The sequence below is a fragment of the Dermacentor variabilis genome, chromosome 8, assembly GCF_050947875.1.
Source record: "Dermacentor variabilis isolate Ectoservices chromosome 8, ASM5094787v1, whole genome shotgun sequence".
Lineage (NCBI taxonomy): Eukaryota > Metazoa > Arthropoda > Arachnida > Ixodida > Ixodidae > Dermacentor > Dermacentor variabilis.
The window spans coordinates 104,940,295-104,961,294 of record NC_134575.1 but is presented as its reverse complement, the minus strand read 5'-3'; the positions used below and the strand labels follow the sequence as shown (position 1 = coordinate 104,961,294).

General features: G+C 46.3%; 1 protein-coding gene across 3 annotated transcripts in view; it reads left to right on the top strand.

Annotated features, from left to right (window-relative positions):
• Positions 1 to 21,000, top strand: part of LOC142590505 (uncharacterized) — a 141,422-nt gene that overhangs the window by 98,401 nt on the left and 22,021 nt on the right. For 2 of the 3 annotated variants that reach the window (XM_075702680.1, XM_075702678.1), the window contains exon 5: positions 10,619 to 16,593. The exons of the other annotated variant lie outside the window; for it this stretch is intronic. In XM_075702680.1, coding sequence (XP_075558795.1) covers positions 10,619 to 11,334 — 716 coding nt within the window. In that variant the 3' untranslated portion in view covers positions 11,335 to 16,593. Of the gene's footprint in view, positions 1 to 10,618; positions 16,594 to 21,000 lie in introns of those variants that run through there. 3 annotated transcript variants of the gene reach the window in all.

The following is a 21,000-nucleotide window of genomic DNA, read 5'->3' as shown; positions in this document are numbered from 1 at the left end:
TGATGATAAAGTGTCATTCAGTATGCAGTTAAATCTTGATATAACGAACTTGAATATAACGAAATTGTCGATATAACGAAGTATTTACCTTTTCATGACCTCTTGTCCGTAGAACACCAGGCATTTAGGACCTCAATATAACGAAGTGTGTTTGCGCAGGATTTCAATATAACGAAATTTTACTGCCGCCGGAAAGGGAATGCAGAGACAATAAATGGAAACTTTAGCCGGCGCAGATGGTCAGATGATTGTATTACAAGCGGCCGCTTGCAAACGCACCTCTCAAATCGTGCGCTGTGCGTCGAGTGACGGCCGAAGTGGAGCCGCATCGTGTACTGTATAGTCAAGTGCTCAGCGCAATGTGTGCTTTAGGTGCGAGTGGATGTGTGCGAGGGTGAGACAAGAAAGATGGTGGGTTCACGAATGCTGGCTTCCTGCGCGATGCAAAGGGAAAGGGGGAATGGTGGAGTGAGCTCGTAGCAACACGATCAAGCACACGCGAGGGGGTCTCGATTTCTGGCGTGCATGTGGGCCGTAGCTGCGCATGGCTGTAAACACGGCTGAGCGAATAGCCAGCCGCACGTGCTGCTTTAGAGGTGATCTGCCGCATGTGTTAAGAGTGGGCGTGCCTAGACAGCGTGGCACAATGTAAGCTGTCTTACCGCACATTTAGTATTGGAGTTTGCGTAATCTCAATTTTACGTAACCCGTTGGAGCGTGAAGCAGATGTGCATTTGCTCCACACTGCTGGCACTTTTCCTGATAGCGTCGTCCCAGGGTGGGCAACGCTATCAGCCGGGGGGGGGGGGGGGGGCAGAGTGCACGCAAAAAAAAAAATATGGCTGGCTCGGCTTAATTCGTGCCGCCGAGAAGATATTGTCGACTACGTGTCATGAAACGGTATCATTCGTCGCCGACTCCCAAGCTTATAAACATGAATTGTTTTCTCATTGTAATTTGCTTTTTTCGATTGCCTAAAAATGGGGAAAATTTTGTGGACCTTTTTCTTGTAAGAAAAATAGATCAGTGACTGTACTTATATGAATAAAACGTGGAATTGCAATAGAACAAATTTCGCTATAACGAAGCAAATTCTGTTTTTATCGACTTCATTATATCAATGTTTAACTGTACATATATACTGATTGCCATTGTTTACATTGCGTGTTATGCACATAAATCTACACTTCTAATCGTTAAGTTTAATTTTCTGTTTGTTCCACCAGAGTGACACATTATCACCGGGGTTAGTAACCATGTTGTATGTTACTAGCTCATCTAATTCTTGCAACGAAAGTTTCCTTTTTCTCGGCATATGATCGGATAACGGTTGCGCTTTCCTTTCCGTATGCGAGTCCAATGAAAAAATGGCAGGTCAACTTCGAAGGAGGCCTAGCAATGCCGCTCCTAGCATTGTTGCACTGTTGCCATAGCAACAGCCAACCATAAGCTCTCTCTCAGCGTGCTGGTATGATGAGCCATTAGCAGTGCTGATTGCTGTGAAAACTTCGTCAGACTGGCCCCTGTTGTTTTTTGTGTGGGTGCGTGTTTGTACTTTTCCTATGTGGCCATTGTAAGCAAAGAGCACGGGAATGAATGCGCGGAACTTTGAGTTTTCAAACGATACCAAGATGGTGGGCACTCAGCAGCAGGAACGACTAAACATGGCTCCGTGAACTTTGGTGTTTGTTTACTATTGTGTACTCCTTTCTTGTCGTCGGTGCTGACATAGCAGTTTTAAATGCTTAGAATGTGCTTTCAGCTAAATCTTTTTGGTACAGCATAAATTGAGCATTGCAGTTGCCAAAATAAACGGTTTCCCCCCAAAAATACACGGAAAACCTACTTATCTTGGGTATCGATACAGTGATGCTGCTGCTCTACCGATTGCACTGAAGCCTCCTACATCCTGCTGCATTTCAGCAAAAGATGAGAAATCTGAGTCCATCCTGCACTTAAAGTATTGCTTCGGTTTTTGAATATGGAACTTGGTCCTCGAGCACAATCGAAAGCAGCATGGTGAACCAGCAGGTGCGATAACTTTGCAGTGGCCTGAGTCAAGACCGAGTCAGTTGAGCCTCGATCGTACCAATGTTTCATCCTTGGACTCTTGTCTCTTTCGAACGCCTTCCACCCCAATGCGCGTGGGCTGCCTAGGCAACGGGACAGCATCGTGCTTCAGGCAGCAGCAAGCGATCACGTTGGCGCCGAGCAAGAGCCCGCGCTCCTCTCTTGTATGACCAATGCAAAATGTCACTTAATTTTTCGGACACTGTATAGTGTTTCGTTCGATATTTCCGACATAATGCGCACAATGTTGCAGACATGGTGTCCATGAACAATTCTTGCACTATTCAAATTGTCCCTTAATCCTCATTTTTGTTGGCGAGGTGATTGCACGGCTTTAAATATGACGTATGGCGGTTACTAAGATATTGGTCAATTACCGTAAAAACCCGCATATAGTGCGAACCCGCATATAGTACGAGGTGAAATTTTTGGGACGCGAAATGCAAAAAAAGACAGTTTTATCCACGTATAGTACGTGTTAGGAAAACCTGAGGAAAAAATTATTTAAATTGCACTCCGCACTTCAATCACTGCCTTAGCGGCGCTCTCTTCGAATAGTTCCTTGTCGGACATATCTTCTCATAGGTACTCATCCTCTGGCCATCTAGCGATATTGAGATGCCGCACTTCTTGAATGCGCGTCGCACAAGGTACTGTGGTATGTAGGCCCATGCCTCCACAATCCACTTGCATAGCGCGCCTGGTGAAGCCCTTCTTGAGCCGCTCGGTCGCCGTCGCTGCAGGCTGACCTGAGCGCATCCAATCTGCATAACACCGCCTGACCGCGTCCTTGAACGGCTTGTTAACGCAAACACCGAAAGGCTGCAGCTGAGACGTCCCATCCGGGATAACGACGAGTGCAGGGCCAGATTCGCGCAACAGCCTTTTCACTGAGTTGGCCAAACGGCAACGAAATGCTTCCAGCACGAGTATGGACGGGAACGACAACAGTGCACCAGGCCGCCTACACCAGACGGACATTATCCACTCGAGCACAAGGTTCTCGTTCGTCCAGCCTTTCTCATGGTATATCACAACCACATTTTTGGCAGCTCCTCACCTTTAGGCACTGTCTTGCGTTTGATGACGGCATAGGGCGGGCGCTTGCGTCCGTCTGCTGTGTCATCCGCGAATGCTTCCTTCGTTGACGCCAAACTACCTCCCGGCCGCACTTTTGCCATTGTACTGTGCGACTAAAATAACCTTGCCCTTGAAAGTAGCCGAGAACTGTTTTCATAGTCTGGACGTCTTGGTCCCTCAGTGCTGAATAAAAAGGATCTTTATGGGGTCGTGGATCTCTGTGGGGACATGGACTCATCCAAAAAACAGCAGACGACCTCATGGCTGCCACCGTGAGGTCAAAGGAGCAACTAGTGGCGATAACGGACTTGTAAGCAGTGTGTAGGCTCTACCAACCTGAAGGGATAAGTGGTCCAGCTTTACATGTACTTGTAGCGCGTCTTGCCTTGGGCCGGAACTGCAGGCCGCAACTCGTTCCCGCTTGCAGGGCCCGCCAAAGAGGAGGATGGTAGCGCAATATAAAAATAAAAAGAATTCAAAACCTAACGCCGCCGTAGCTGAATCTTCCTCGCAAGACGTCCGACATGCTTGGTTACGTGATAAAGAACACGCAGCTCCAACCGTTTGGCATGGATTCTGCCAGCACTTCCTGCCGATGACGACGCCCAGTAGGTTGCCTAACCTGGCGAGGCTGTGGTTCCCTCGTTCCAACGCATCAATCTGCCATCATTCTGACCCAACAACCCCAGCACCTGGCTCCTGCAGGTCCAGCTGCACTTCCGTCTTCGCATATTGCCAGTCAATGGACATTATTACATCTGGTGTCCTCCTTATCTGCAGACGTCGCTGAGGACTTAGGGGATGTTATCACCTTTCCAGACCCGACCCATCCCTTCGAGATTTTGACGGCGGCTATCATTTCCCATGAGTCAGATGTCTCAATGACCTCGCGCCCTTCTCACGCCGATCTTCGTTGAGTTTCCGGTCGAGCAGTCGCTCCCTGGTGCCCCCGCGCTCTCCAGCGCTTCAACCATCCGACGTGCGAAGCGACATCTCGTCTTCGGCTGTGTGTTGGTTCCACCGCGTATTTGGCACCTCTGCTCTCAAGCGCACACTTCTGTGCTCCTGGTTGGAAAATGCTGCGACAGGCCACTGACGGCGGCAAGTGGTACTGGTCGAAGGACATGTCGCCTATTTTACGTTTCTGACAAGATTAGTGGCGCTTGCTTCCTTGTCGACACAGGAGCCAAGCTTAGCGTCAGGGCATCGCCTTTATGTTGGCGCCCTTGTGCAGATCGCCGTCACTACGAACAGACCTGCCTGCACCAAACATTAAACAACTCCGCCATCCTGACATAAGGCCAACGGTTTCTTACACTTAAACTTAGATTTCGTTGTACGTTTCGCGTTTTTTTCTTCCTCGCTGATGTGTCTCGCAAGCTATTCTCGCAGCTGACTTACTCAGTTTCTTCAACCTTGAGGTAGACGTGCATGCTCATTGCCTCATTGATCTCTTCGCCCACCTCTCCATCAATGGCATACTCTGCACCGCCTCGCCGACGGGGCTTTCAGCTCTTGCACCCGCTTCACTGTACGTAGAAAACCTTGCTCATTTTCCCACTCTTACGAAGCTGCATACCAGAGAGTCACCGGTGAAGCGCTCAATCACTCACCACATCGTGACCACTGGACCTCCTGTCTTTACTTGGCCCCGCCGACTGTCTGGAGACCGCCTCACCATGGCTCGCCGGGAGTTTGAGCTCACGCTTCAACTCGGCGTTGTACGACTCCTCAAGCAACATGGCATCGCCACTCCACATGGTGGCAAATGAAGATTCTGGCGACTGGAAACCATGTGATGATTACCGTGCTCTGAATGCGCACACCTTACCAGACCACTATCCACTTCCTCATGTACAAGACTTCACATTTAATTTGGCTGGGTGCACGATCTTCTCTAAAACTGACTTAGTGAAAACTTATCAAATTCCCGTGGAACCCGCTGCCGTTCCGAAAACGGCCATTACCACCTCTTTCGGCCTCTTCGAGTGTGTGAGGATGCCTTTTGTATTGCTCGAAGCTGCACAGACTTTTCAGCACAGTAACAATGAGGTCAGGCGAGGTCTCGACTTCGTGTTCGCCTATACCTTGATGATCTCGTCGCAAGCTCATCCAGCCCCAAGCATGAAGCTCACCTGCGCGACCTTTTCCCACCGACCTGATGATTACGGTCTCGTCATTATTCCAAACAAGTGATGATTACGGTCTCGTCATTATTCCAAACAAGTGCCTCTTTGGTGTCGCTACCATCAAGTTCTTAGGCCACTTTGTCACCCCACAAGCTAGAGAATTCCTGGGCGTACTGAACCTTAATTGCCTCTTTCTTCCGAAGTGTGCCAATTTCCTGAAGCCTCTGACCGATCTACTGGCTATCAAAAAAGATCCGGCTGTGCCACTTGAGTGGATTGAGGACGCTGCATCTGCCTTCGCTACTGCCAAGAAAGCCCTCTCAGATGCTACCGTACTCTCATGATGCCCCAATACATCTCATCGCCAATCCACCGAGCATGGCAGTCGGTGAAGTTCTCGAGCAAGACGTATCTGGTAGCAACCTCTTCTTTTTTCTCTCTAAAAACTGAAGCATTCTCGCCACTTTCTTGAGGGCCGGGACTTTCTTACCATCATAGGCCATAAGCCCCTGACGTTTGCCTTCCATCGGAATCACAGAAACTACACTACACGGCAGATCTGCCAACTGTGCTTTATCTCCAAGTTCACAGTGGATCTCCGTCATGTGCATGGGTCGGAAAATGCTGCCATTGATGCACTCGTCCGCATCGATGCCCTGGCAGCCAACCACCTGTAGACATGTTGGAGCTAGCACCGCCCAGCGGAACGGCCCTGAGCTGCGTCGCTTTCGCTCCTGATCCACGTCTCTGTCCTTCACTGAGTGCTCGCTTCCATTTTCTTGCTCGTTGATATTGTGCGATACATCCACTTGTGTTACTCAAGCCCTCGTGCCTTTGGCTTTTCATCGCGCAATTTTTAATCAACTGCACAACATGAGCCACCCTGGTATTCGTGCGACCCTGGAGCTAGTCACCACTCGCTTCCTTTGGCCTTGCATGTGCGAACATTCCCTCCGTGCCAGCATGTCAAAGTTCATCGCCGTACCACCGCGTGTAAATCCTCATTTCGGCCTCCAGATGCGACGTTTTCCCATGTCCACCTCGACATTGTGGGCCCTCTCCCGTAATCGTGGAGGGCCTGTTACCTGCTCACAGGTGTGGATCACTTCACCTGATGGCTACAGACGTTTCCCATTATAGACACTATGACAGAGACAGTTGCTATGGCTTTCATGAGCGGCTCGGTGTCGTGTTTCAGATGCCCTTCTGTCGTCGCCACCGACTGAGGCCGCCAGTTTCAATTGGCCCTATTCACCGCGCTTGCCAACATCCTGGGCGTACTACACATCGATATGACCTCCAATCATGCTTCCACGAATGGCATGATAGCACAACTTCATCGATAACTGAAGGCTGTCCTCACCACCTATCAGCCAACCTTCCCTTTGTCCTTCTGGGCATCCGATCAGCACTAAAGGCTGACCTAGGGTGCTCTTTGGCTGAACTCGTCTATGGCGTTCCCCTGCGCCTTCCTGGGTAATTCTTCATGCCGTCATCACCACCTTGCGCCCATGATGCTTCCAACTACGTCCAGGAGCTGCACACCATGTTTAGTGACTTTGCTGCTCTAATTCCGGATGAATGACACCACTGCTCTGCATTTGTCAGCCAGTATAGTGATTCCTGCGGCCAAGTCTTCGTTCAGCTTTACCACATGCGTCCACTCCTCACCCCAGCCCTCACCATTCTCTGCAGCCTGTACAGCGCGATATAAAATAAAAAGAACAGTTCAAAACCCAATGCTGCCTCAGCAATGCCTTCCTTGCATTAGCTCCGACATACTCAAAAGTACGAAATACCTCCCGGACACATACACACTCTGTACTCCGGATAATGAGCGCCTGGCAGGAAATGTTGGGGTGTGTGAACATACTCTCTAGGCTAATCTTCTGAGGGTCAATGCCACGGAGAACCAAGACAAAGGCGTACCCAGATGATACACCCAAATCGTGGTGCATTACAAACTCGGCAGAAGAATGTATCTTCCACTGTAGTGCAAATTGATGAGCGAGGAGGCCATTTCATGGAGAAGGATGTGGACACGCCTGTTTATACACAAGACACTATTTCATGCGACATAGCTGACTTGCTACGACTAGGCTTGAAAAAAATACTGAGCACCGTGCTCGCTCTACTATATGGTATCGCAGTGCACCCATGTGACATTGCCTACCCTCCCCCAACCCTCTGCCCCAGGGCAGCGGGAGGACCTGCTGACCAGCTTGTGCCCTTAAGACCAGCTTCGACTGGTGCAGAGTGCGACGGGCAGCAGGAAACCTCGGCATCCTGGATTGAGGATGCCACCTGCATGCGGATGACCATTGCCGCCTGCTATTTAAATATAGTTTATTGCATGTGACCATTCACGATTAAATTATAAAACGTACAAACTGAATGTCTGTTAATCTTTGTTTTACTCTGTGCTGCAGCAGGAGGTACATACTTCTGTTTCGTCTGCTTGTTACCACATCGTGCAGTCGTTTTTTCAGTAAACAACACTATCTGTCATTTTTTGTTACCACATCGTGCAGTCATTCGGTGCAGTAAGCACCGAATGACTGCACCGAATTGCAGCTTTTTGAAAAAGCACCGAATTGTGCTTTTTCATTCGCTTGTGTCTGCTTCATTGTTTCTGACTCTGGCACTGACTTATACCATTAATCAGGTGTTCTCGCGCGCACCTTCGAAAATTGTGTGCTGCACGAAACAAGACAAACACCTTGCTCTCAATTGAGCCGCCGAGCGGTCCTTCAAGTTATGAACACCTTGCGGGCAAGCGTGCGCATTGAGACGCTTGGTGCGTTAGCAGCTAGGCGAAAGCTTGCCTTCACAACGAACGTGCAGAGGAAAACATTTCACCAAAGGAGGCGTAATGTTTTCGCTTTCACCCATTTAAAGGGACAATAAAGGTCAACATTAAGTCAACTTGTACTTTTGAAATACCATCCCAGAAACCTTGAAACGCTTGTTTCATGCGAAGAAGAGACTAATGTTAAGAAAAAATGCGTTCTGAAGCGTCGGCGTAGCGCCGTTCAAATCGCCCGCCCTCCGACTACTACGACGGCAACTGTATGTCATGGCTGTACATATTCGCACATTTGTAGCTTTTCCTTCGCGAAAACCAAATGCCGCACTCACCGCCCCGTCTTCGACCTGGAGTTCTTGCGCTTCGCATAATGCAGGCAAGACCGACAGAACAGCGCTACGGGAAAGCATTGCTGTGAAAGACACTCCGCACGACTTCAGTAAGTCGCCGTTGAACTCGTGATCCGCTGGACGAAAGTGTAGCGAGCACACTATGCGATTCTTTAGCTCTTTGCCAACGCGCTGTGGCAGAGGTACGACACTTAACCACTTCGAACGGAGAGGATCACTCTTTGGCAGACAGTGATAAGTAATGTTGGGTTCGCCGCTGCAACTGCCCTTGGCCAAGTTCTGCGGACCGTTCGCGCATCCCACGACACCACACGGACGTGACATTCTCGCTGCTTGTTCCAAATGCAAGTTTTGCGAGCCAGCAGAACCAGCGCAGGACGACGCGATAACGAAACAAATGAAACTCCAAAAGCGCGCGCGGCGCAGAGTGGAGCGCGTAGAATCGAGCGAAAACGAAACCTTCCGCCCACCCATACTACTGAAGGGTAACGTCAAAATGTTATTTTTTTCTTAGAATCGAACAGAAGTAGACAAGTATCATTTTCTTCCGTCTTATAACCTAATGAAATGATCTTTCTCATTCGAGTAGTTGAGTACTAGTGACATAAAATATGATGAGAAGTGCCTTCGTCATCGGGCTAGTACCGGAATGTCGCTGGGGGGATCTCAAATCGTGTTATGCATTTACCTCAATTTCTCGGTTACTAAAGCTCTGACCGCGATTATATTGGCGCCTTAGACGTTCTAGAGCATTGCTTTATCACTTTAACTTGACTTCATAGTAACCTTTAGTGTCCCTTTAAGCAGTCTTAATTGCCGCTGCCGGATTGCTACTTCTATTTATTCAGCTTCAGCGTAATAAAGCTGTGGTATACAGTGAAGCTTATGCATAGCGTTGCAGTGAAGCACAATGAAGTTGAAAGTGGGCACTTTCATGGAACATGGTATCTGTTCCTTAGTTGTACACACGTGCACACTCCATCTCCAGTCAAGGTACAAGCACGGAGATGTCTAATAACTGTACTGGCAGCAATACAGAACTGTTTCTGACGTTGCTGTGGCAATTTGCAGCCTTCCTGACTCTTACATTTTGCCGGCTCTTCCTTTTTTTTTTGTATCTGGAGAAACGTATCATTGGGGTTCTACTCTTTACAGCAAAGTTAAAGAACTAGCCATTTGGTTATATCTGATAGAGATAACAGAACTGGAACTAGGATCCTAAATGTGTGTGCAGTAACTTGTATGGCATTCTGGTGTGTCTGGGATGTAACTGCCAACCTTTGAACACTGAATTGCATAAAACTTTTGCTATTGTGACAAGGGGGGGTCGGCCAGAGGTGAAAGCAAGCATTTTATGAATATTTATGGTACCAAATTTTTTCGTTGTCGCAACGAAAAGCTTGGACCACAATAAATTGGATCACGATAAGCCGCACTAAACGGCCCAGCGTCAGTCTCCGAAAGCAGTAAACAAGATTCACTGCCTGAAGATACTGCATGGACAAAACATTTATCCCAAATGGATACTGTTTTTGTAAATATCTGAGGGTTGTATGCCGTTATTTCCGTGGGTTGTGCGCGCACATATTTTTTTCTTTTTGGGCTGTTTCAGGATGCGTGTTGTATGTGTTGGCGGTTTACATGGGGAAAACTACGGTATTTTCTAGCCGGCTTCTTGTAATCTGAACTTATGAAAACGTTGCCAAAGTTCAGCGTGTGAACAAGAAGAAACCCACTGATGACGTCTTGTATGAGACAAATTTGTGGTGCCAGCGAATCATAAGTTTTTCAAGTGCCAAATATGGCCTCCGGGCCTCAATTGCTGATTGAGGATAAGAGAGCAAGCTTGGTCAAAGCATTTTTTAAAGTGTTCTCTGAGGCTCATATGAACTTGAGAGATCCGTCAAACACTCCACATTCTGCCATTTTACGATTTTTTGTACTTTTCTGTAAAATACTTTTTATAAGTGGACTTCACAAACAGGGTCAGGAAGTTTTAAAGGCAGAAATATAGAATAAATTAAAAGGACCACTAGGAGTACTTTGTTTCATCAGACTTGAAATCACCCTGAAGATCTCCCAAATAAAGAAAAAAAAAAGAAAGCTTGTCAGTAAATTTAGGATCGGTGTACTTTTTTGGAATTTTATAATAACTCTTACTTAATGTTGTTTTCTTTGTGCAGCATCGAGGCCTTCTATTTCTCCGTCAACTGCCAAATGTGAACACTCAAAGCAAGGATGCCTCCACCGATGTCACCTATGTGACTATGAGGCTGACGAACTGTTTCATCTGGAAGCACATTCCAGCGTCCATACTGGCGAGAAGATATTTCAGTGCCCCTCATGCCATAGGAACTTGTCAAGCAGATACAACTTAAGCGTTCACCTGCGTACCCACACAGGCGAGAAGCCATTTGAGTGCCCTTCATGCCCTCAGAGCTTCTCACGAAAGTGTCACCTCAACGTCCACCTCCGTACCCACACAGGCGAGAAGCCATTTGAGTGCCCTTCATGCTCTCAGAGCTTCTCACAACGGGCCCACTTGAAAGCCCACCTGCGCACCCATACAGGCGAGAAACCATATCAATGCCCTTCATGCTCTCAGAGCTTCTCACACAAGTGTAACCTGAATGTCCACCTGCACACACATACAGGTGAGAAGCCATATCAGTGCCCTACATGCTCTCAGAGCTTCTTATACAAGGGTCACCTGAAAGTCAACCTGCGCACCCACACAGGTGAGAAGCCATATCAGTGCCCCTCATGCTCTCAGAGCTTCGCACAAAAGGGCAACCTCAGTAAACACATGAGGCGAGAAACCATTTCAATGCCCTTTATGCCTTCAGAGATTCTCGTTGAAGATTTGCCTGAAGACACACCAGCGCATTCATATAGGTGACCGGCCATAAAGTTGCACCGTCTGCTCGAAGTCCTTTACGCAGTCTCTTCACTTGAGCAGACAGATCACAGCACCATGATAATATAGTGTAGTTCAACAACCATGTTTAACGAGAGTCTGAAATATAGATCTGCAAACGTGTAGCTTGTTGCATAGTGTTCTACTGCATCAGGTAGCGCAAGTGTCTCCATGTGCTCCTAAGAAGAAGCTTTTGCTCAGGCCCAACTCCGATGCTGCCTATTCAAATAATGTAAAATGCAGGAACGCTTTTCTGAGATAACCACTGGGCCAGTTATAATGAAATTTGTTGCATTTGGGAGAAAAAATGAAATTCTAGTGACTGCTGGAAGAATTTTGATTTAAGGCCTGGATGTTATAGCAGGAATTTATAAAGATCTGAAAAAAATTGAAACAAGAAGTTTGTAAATTCGTAGCTCTGCACCTACAATAGATACCATAGTTCTGTAAACTGCATACGCTATAGACCATAAAAAGCGGAGAAATTTGATGTATCAGCCCATACTGCGGCCTATTCTATGATATTCTACGACTCTTCTGCGGACTATTTAGACTGCGGACTATTCTATGATCAAATCCCAATAAATTCTGGCACTTACTTTTATTAAAGACACGTTCTAGACAGATTGAACAGATTCGGATGGCAATCTCTAACTCTTAGAAATGCGCGTCGGCTCTTAACGACTACTTCACATCAGTTTTCTCCAACACTAATGACGTTCTTATTGAACCAATACTACCAATTTAACTAAAATTAATGCCAGACGTCAAGGTCAACCCTGATGGCACATGTAGCCTCATCAACTCTTTTGTTACCACTAGGAAATGGTCGTTTTTATAGGTTTCGGAAAAAATTATTTTCCACTACAAATAACATTGCAGCATATCATATTTTACATAATGAAATGATCTTACCAAAAGCATATGTTGCCAAAAAAATATTAGGTAGAACATAAAAATTCTAGAAAGTGCGATTTTTACTGTCAGTTCATAAAAGCAGCAATAAAAAACATATTTACAAAAATATACAAAAGGAAATTCAGAAGACGCATTTCAAAGATAAATAACCCAGGAATAGTGTCTGAAAAAATAAATGCCCTGTACACCGCCGTTCTTTGCATACGAAAAAGAAACTAAGACCTGTTCAACGCACAAGCCATGCGGTCAAGCAGTTCCTGGATTTTGTGAAGCATAGGTGCACTCCACAATTTTCCCACAGATCGTATGCTTTTTGTTCAACCTTGTGGTAAGAAATTTTGCAGTTCCGTCTTTTCGGCATCTTCTGAGGATAGTCCGATCAGAAGTGCAAGGAACGTACCTCACCAGTTTGTCTAGAGCCATGCACCTCTTTCAGGACTGATCGCTTTTAATGTAGCTGGGCAACTACAAGTTTATGCACCCAAGCACATCTGTTTGCATTTTTTCAGATTGTCTTTATCACCTCTGCAGAGAGGAAGAGTAGAAAGAAATCCCACGCGGTTGTAAATCGCCTTGCGCTGATCCATAGTGCTTTGCCGAGGTGTGCTACGGGAAGCCTTCTTGGAGTGAGCGGAAGTTTCTTTTGGCAGCACATTATAACCAAGCTAAGTATGCACCCTGAAGATAATCAGTACAGCTCTCAGGTCTTGAAAAAAGATCGGCAGATAAGCGCACACAGGGAAGGAGACTGCTCAAGGCCGTAAAGAAAACTCGCCGGTGAACAGCTGCGGATGCCCTGTGCTGACTGAAAACGTTGTCGCCCTCAGAGCTTGAATCTGCTTTACTGTCGTTTTCGCAATCATAACTTCTCGGGCGTTCTCTCCAGCTCCGACTCCGCATGCGGCGGCTGCGCGCGTTCACGATGCTGTATCTTGAGAGTGATCTGCTTTGGGGGCAGAGCACGGGGGGGGGGGAGGGGGGGCAGAATCTAGTTGCGTCGGTGGCTCGTAGATTTGTGCGTACTGTGTGTTCTCGGCGCTCAATTTGCGTTGAAGCGATAGACAGCATAAATGTCATTTCGCGCGCAGCTGTTGCCGCGTTTCCCCACGCTATCGTTTTGACGGCGAGTGTCCGTAGCTATGGGGTGTGATGTGTTCATGTTTTGTGTGCGCGCTGACACCATGTTTAGTATTTTAGTTAGCAAGCGAATGTTTACAAGTTGATACGGCCGATAAAAGTACTTTCCTTACTTCATACCGCTGTCTGCTAATTTCATATCGCAATCGATGCTTCGCCTTTCGGGCGAAACTGCGGCTTTTTTCTTTCTTTCTTTGTTTAATGTCACATCTTGGGAGGCTACGCTCTTTATCTACGAGGTGTACTGCCGAGAAGCGGCCCCCAAGTAATGTCTATAACATGGCGGCTGTGACGTTTATCGGCGGTCGCAGTGCCAAAAAGCATAGCCATTGAGATTCGCGGCTATTACTCAAAGGAAAGCATTGCTGGGATATGAGTTTGGACGCCACGTATGCATATAGTGGAACTCAGCAGCATGCAGCCGGTGCATCTACGAAAATGCAACGGAGGCTAACGTTGTACCAGGTTGTGATGCCTTTCGAGAGTGCATTTTAGAACGCAGCTCTTGTTCCTGCGGCGCGCGTCGCGTGTGGCCAATCACGCTACCCCGCTTGCGCTGCGCCAGCCAAAGTGCGATCCTCTGAAGACTTCGGCGCACACGCCGTCGGCTGTTCTGTTCAGAACATGCGCAGAACTATCTCCAACCCACGCGCCGCCTCGATCCCCAACCGCTGCAATCCCCAACCCACCGTCGGTGAAGCATCGTGGGCACCTTTCTTTTATCGGCGCAGCCGGCGCGACGAATATGTGGATGGAGCAAGAGCCATCTCGACGTCGGGCAAGCCAGGTCGTGTTGGGCGCGTGCGGTTACGTTGGCTGCGCCAGTGCCTTCAAACTATGACGTTCTTCTCGTCAACGTAACGTAGCGTGTGCACGTACTCACGCTACGTTGGACTAAAAATGCGCCTTAACTGAGCTATTTTTTTCTCTGACTTTCATTAGGTTGAATTTAGTATAATTCGAATTTTCTTAGCATCCCTGCGGAATCCGAATTAATGGGCTTTTACTCTATTCCCTATCAAAGGCTCGAACGACATCACCGCACTACTACAGGATATCGATTCCATCGCACTATGGTGCGAGAAATGGTTCATGCTGCCTAACCTTAGTAAATGCAAAGCTCTGTCATTGACTTGCAACCACAGCTTAACCAGCCAGACCTAGACAATACAGCTCCTATCAAGCATGCCCCGTTGGGGTCAATGGTGTGAATGAGTTGACCATGATTGACACTATCTGTTCTAATGATTCACGTACCCTTGGATGTTTAAAACGTAACCTGAAAACTGTATTACCAGAAATAAAAAAGTTAGCATATATAACACTCGTACGTCCGTAGTTACAATATGTCTCATCTATTCGGCACCCTTCCCAATCATGGCTTACCTATGGCATAGAAGCAAAACAAAATCGCGCTGCTTGGTTTGTGACTTCCTATTACTCCAGTGAAACCAGCATAACCGCACTAAAACGTACAATTGAACTACCATCACTTGCTTCCCGCCGGATCATCTCCCGTCTCTGCTCGCTTCACAACATTTATTACCATCCACACTCCAGGCATTCCCTGTTAAATCCAACATTACGTATATCCTCTCGCTTAAGCCTCAGTCGCCCCATAGCACACATTATCACCCGACCATCTGCCATGAACATTTCATACTTCGCTGACACAATAACCCATTGGAACAGTCACCCAGAAGATATCGCCGCATGCAGTGACCCTAAATCGTTCCGCGAAATGTTAACCCTTTCAGGGTCAATGACGTAAATATACGGCGCCGCGAACAAGTCCAAAAATGGTCGATGCCGTATATTTACGGTGCCATCTGTACTGTACGTTTGAAAAGCGCGCCAATTTCCCAACTTTTTTTCTTTCCTGGCATGTGCTGCCACTATTCGGGAATAAAGCCCCTGCATCTACAGGGATCTTCTTTTCTTTTTTGCGCCCTTCCCTCTCTCGGTTGCCTTGCGTGGTTTTAGCGCTAGTTTGCTCGCGCGCGTCTATATACTACCGCTCGCGCATTGGCGCGCGGGCGGGCGGCGGTTTGGGTTTTGTTCCGCAAACGGTTTCGGCTTCTTGCGCTTGCAAAACTGATGGCTATCTCGTTACTACTCGCTCAAAGGGCGACCGCTTGTTTCTCACTCGTTTAGTGCTCACAGGGGTGCGCATAGGAAGGATGTCGCCGTGCATGCATTGCCGTTGCTTTTGTTTTTCTTTTGGACACTCGTGAAAACTAATTGCCTCTGGTATGCGATAAGATGAAGATTCGCGGAAGTTTGTCACACTTTTTGCTTTTTTGAAGGGCACACAACCACACAGTTTTCTTGAGTGCGCGCACCTACGCGGTTTGATTACGCTATGGATGTACATATTAGTGTAAGAGCAGGAATATTTGAGTCTTGCGAAATATTCTCGTGTGCGCATTTTCAAAGCCTTAAAGTGTGTGTATAAAAATGCACGAAAATCACTACCAACAGTCACTAGATTCCAACTGTTTCTCTTAAATGCAACAGACCTCATCAAATTTGGCGCAGTAGTTGTTCAGAACGATTTCTCCTTTCTCATGTATTTAGATAGGAGCCCGCGAGCTAAAGCTTCCTCTTAAAGCGTTCCTGAAACATTTTTTGGGCGTCATCATCTTGCTCTAGATCTTTTCTCAACATGTTATAGAACACAGAGCAAAGTGAATTATGAGAACATGTGAACTGACCCACACAAAGCCATTATAGCTCTGAAAAAAAAAAATTCAAAATACAGTTAAACCTTGATATAATAAAGTCGGTAAAATCAGTGATTTGCTTTATGTGTGATTTTTATTATTCGAAAAGTGTTCACCATTTGTTTTGATCTCAAATATTACTGTTCGCATGACCCTACGGTATGTATGTGTTCACTGTAATACTTAGTAATACACTACAGATGTTTGGATGGTCTGATTTCTGTAAGTGCTGTGTTGTTCTTTTTTTAAGTATTGCTTTTGGGACTACGAATTTGTTCTGTTAGACCTACTCATGTATTCTTGCTTCTAGGTTATGATAGACATGGTTCATCCTGCAGCTCTTAGTCTATTCGCACCTTTTTTACAAATGGGTACATTTTCAGAACAATTTATTGTGCAGTAAGTCAGCTTTCCACTGTCTGTTTCATCAGAGCATCAAATAAACGCCATTGTTTAGTGAGTATTCGTTGTCTGTTCTTGGTATTTTGTTACTTCAATGTTATTTTGTTACACATATCTGTATAAATATTTGCATAAAATTTACATTTTGAATCGAGCATACATCTGCACTGTCTAATACATTTATGACCATAAAGGAACTAATTGGGCTAATCCTGCTTTTTGACATTTGAAAAGATTCTTTCTGAATTGCAGTTGTGCCAGTCTCTCATAATGAATTTCCTCACCAACAAAATTGTGCACACGACATGCTTTTTAAGATAATAAGTCCAAGAATTCACTGTTTGGATTAAGGGTGTGTGAATATTTGATGCTTTAAAATAGGCACTTCGTAAATATAAATATTTTCTAATAGCCTTCGAACACCTAAAACATTACCTGTGCACAAGTAAAGCTCATCATCAGCCTGGTTACGCCCACTGCAGGGCAAAGGCCTCTCCCATACTTCTCCAACAACCCCGGTCATGTACTAATTGTGGCCATGCCGTCCCTGCAAACTTCTTAATCTCATCCGCCCACCTAACTTTCTGCCGCCCCCTGCTACGCTTCCCTTCCCTTGGGATCCAGTCCGTAACCCTTAATGACCATCGGTTATCTTCCCTCCTCATTACATGTCCTGCCCATGCCCATTTCTTTTTCTTGATTTCAACTAAGATGTCATTAACTCGCGTTTGTTCCCTCACCCAATCTGTTCTTTTCTTATCCCTTAACGTTACACCTATCATTCTTCTTTCCATAGCTCGTTGTGTCGTCCTCAATTTGAGTAGAACCCTTTTCGTAAGCCTCCAGGTTTCTGCCCCGTAGGTGAGTACTGGTAAGACACAGCTATTATATACTTTTCTCTTGTGGGATAACGGCAACCTGCTGTTCATGATTTGGGACTGCCTGCCAAACGCACTCCAGCCCATTCTTATTCTTCTGATTATTTCCGTCTCATGATCCGGATCCGCCGTCACTACCTGCCCTAAGTAGATGTATTCCCTTACGACTTCCAGTGCCTCGCTGCCTATTGTAAATTGCTGTTCTCTCCCGAGACTGTTAAGCATTACTTTAGTTTTCTGCATATTAATTTTTAGACCCATTCTTTTGCTTTGCCTCTCCAGGTCAGTGAGCATGCATTGCAATTGGTCCCCTGAGTTACTAAGCAAGGCAATATCATCAGCGAATCGCAAGTTACTAAGGTATTCTCCATTAACTTTTATCCCCAATTCTTCCCAATCCAGGTCTCTGAATACCTCCTGTAAACACGCTGTGAATAGCATTGGATATATCGTATCTCCCTGCCTATGAACACAAGTAAAGCTCAAATGGAAGCAAAAGTATGATAAATGTCACCCCCATGGGCATAGTATAGGCATCAAATATGAGAAAGTGCGTAGTGGAGATGTCCGGTGTGCAAGAAGTTTTGGTAGAGCAAGACGAGTTCACCCAGCTATTCGTCTTGCAACCATGAGGAAGGGCGCAAATATAAACGTTCTGGCTTGCCTGTCTGCAAATGGCCTTCTGCATTGGACTTTAGTGGAAGAGATCCACTGGGCTATATCTCCACGATAAGTCCAAGAAGGTTCATCATCAGGAACCTGGCGCTGAGGCAGTGTTCTTGTTCAGCAACGCGCCAGCCCACTGCTGTGCTGAAGACGTTCGCCACCAATGAGCACTCAGTGAAGCGGCTGCTGCTGTACAGCTCATTCTTCAACCCAATCGAAGAAGCTTTTTCGAAGTTCAAGGCTGGTGTCAAGGCTTTCCTAGCCAAACGTTGAAATGATCTTTTCACGACACCACCGGGCATCTCCCAAGAAACACCATCACCAGGCACTGTCGGTTGAGGCCGCGAAGAGTCAATGCAACACATCCTGTTAGGAATGGCCGTACGGGGTGGCAACGTGCCAGCTTTCAGCCCGCTGCACGTGTTTCAATCCCACCGCTGCCACCAGTTGTTGCATTTGGAGGCGATCCCACCGCTAGCAACCAGTTGTAGGAGTTGAGGAGGACGTCGGGATGAAACATTTGGGAGGTTTATTTACATTATTTACAGTGAGAGTCAGTGAACAGTCTTAAAAGGCATTACGGGCCGGCAGCAACTCGGACGCTGCGGCCCGTGGCAAGAAGTTCGAGAGAGATGAATCAAGGAATGCTCTAGGAATGCTCTTCTGCTGCTCCCGGTCTGCGTCTTCGAGACACCGAAAGGCTTCAAAGACAAAGACCGGGATGTTAGTCAATTGAAGCCTCTTGTGTCATTCTAGTAAAAAAAAGGACTTAAAATTAATAAAATTGGCTACTAAAACCCTTTCCTCAGCTTCATTGCAGAAATTTGATTGCGTTCAATTTCTATTGCTGTTGAAGTATATTGCGTTTGGACTACATTACTGGCGCTTTAAACGAGTTGACTGGCTTTGGGAATTCACAGCCGATTTGGATAAATTGAACGGCACTTGGCATCGTTGTTTGCCGTAACAATTTGTATGGCACCTAGATTGACTGTCACACGGATCGAAAGAAACAGGCAAACCTTCGTTTGCACGGCCACCACTTCTGCCGCCCATCAAGTGGCGCTGTAAAACCGAAGTATGCCTAGGAATGCTCAGTCACACTGAGCGTGCTTGCTTAAGTGTCATCTGTACAATGAAAGCATGCTCAACTCCGTTTGCTTTACCCTAAACATTGCGTTTGAACTACGTTATATATATAAAAAAACTCCATACTTAGCACGTATTCAAATGTTAGTTGCCAAAATACTTCCTGTGCACAACAGCGATGCATCTGTTCTATTGAATTGAATTGTATTCTGGGGTTTTACATGCCAGAACCACGATTTGATTATGGGACACGCCGTAGCGGTAGACTGCGGAATAATTCGTAACACCAGGGGATCTTTAACATGCCCCCAATGCACGAGACAGCGTTTTTGCATTTCGCCCCTATCGAAATGCGGCCGCCGCGACCTATACGTTCTACGGAGAACTTAAATATGTGAGAAAGAAGCGGTAGAGAAAAATGTTCACTTTTCATATAGAAAATGGGTTTAAGGAGAGTAACTACAGCGAACATTTGTTTAGCTTTACATTAGAAAAAATACCTCAGCAAAATGGAAGTTACTCCTATAACAAATAGTATTTTAGTATGATAAGCACGTTACCAATAGTACCAAGTATTTCTAATTGCTGTAATGGCAGGAGAGGTCAACAAAACAGGCTGATATAATAGCAGGGCCTAGGCAGACTGGACTTCAGACTTCCCACTGGAGAGTTTCCTGGAATACACCCATGAGGTGAATATGCGTGTCGCATGGTCGGTTGAAGACATTGTCCGGCTTCTGCAATAACCTTGGCATGCATGGAACCCCTTTATAGACATCAATAATGGCTACTCCGATGTTGACTTCCTACGATTTACGAGAACGAGAACAAGCTTTGTGGTTGCTGCTTTGATGAATCAGAGTGCTGTTCTGCGGTGTTGAATTTCCATTTCTTTCGACACAGAATGTCGAAGCATCATTTCCATTCTAAATTATAGTCCCTCAGCGACGTCCCGGACAATCGTGTTGCTCATGTAGAGAACAACCACAGTATTGGCTATATATTCTTGCTGGAGGATACACGCCACACTTAATTTAATTGCTTCTCAGCTGCTCAGCTGTGTGCGGGTGGGGATGCTGACGATTGCCAGATTTTGCTTCTGACAGTGAAGCACTTCCTTATTGGCTATGCGGGTCAATCTACGTAGGTTCCCTTGCTTTTCGGTTTTATGTAGTGTAAATGTAAAACGTTATGTTTGAAGAGGGAAGCAGCAGAATGCAGCGTCCTTGCTGTCAGGTAGCCCGAAGCCTTGAAATTTCCTGGTAACATTAACGAACGACTAACACAGTACTAACATGGATTAACATAAGATTGACCTTTGGACCTAATTGTTTGTTTTATTTAATCTAGTAATATCACCAATGGGAACTTCTCGCGGAAATCACTGCTCGCAAGGCATGCAACAAATGTTACTAAGTGTATTAAGCTCTCCCTGAAAGCAATTTGCACAAAAACGCATCAAAAGAAAATAAATACAAATGTTTTTGGCATTTATGATTTATTCTGTTCATAGTACGCTATTTTTAAGTGAAAGAAAACAAAACACAAATAGTAGCGCACATGGCTATGCTTGTTTATCAAGAGGGGTGATATTTTTTTTTCTTATTGTGTAGCCGTTCTTAGCAATCCCAACTTGAGCACTCATGTGTCCATCTCAGACCTTGTTCTGAACAGAAGTGCGACATAGGCATGCACAGGGGCCAGGGGAAACGGGGTTCAACTAAAGCAGTTGCACCGATAAACCATAACCGACGGACGTGCAGTCGCTTCGTTTCTTCATTTTGGTGCCGTGAAACCCGGCAAGGGGACTGCTGTCTGCACAACTGACATGGACC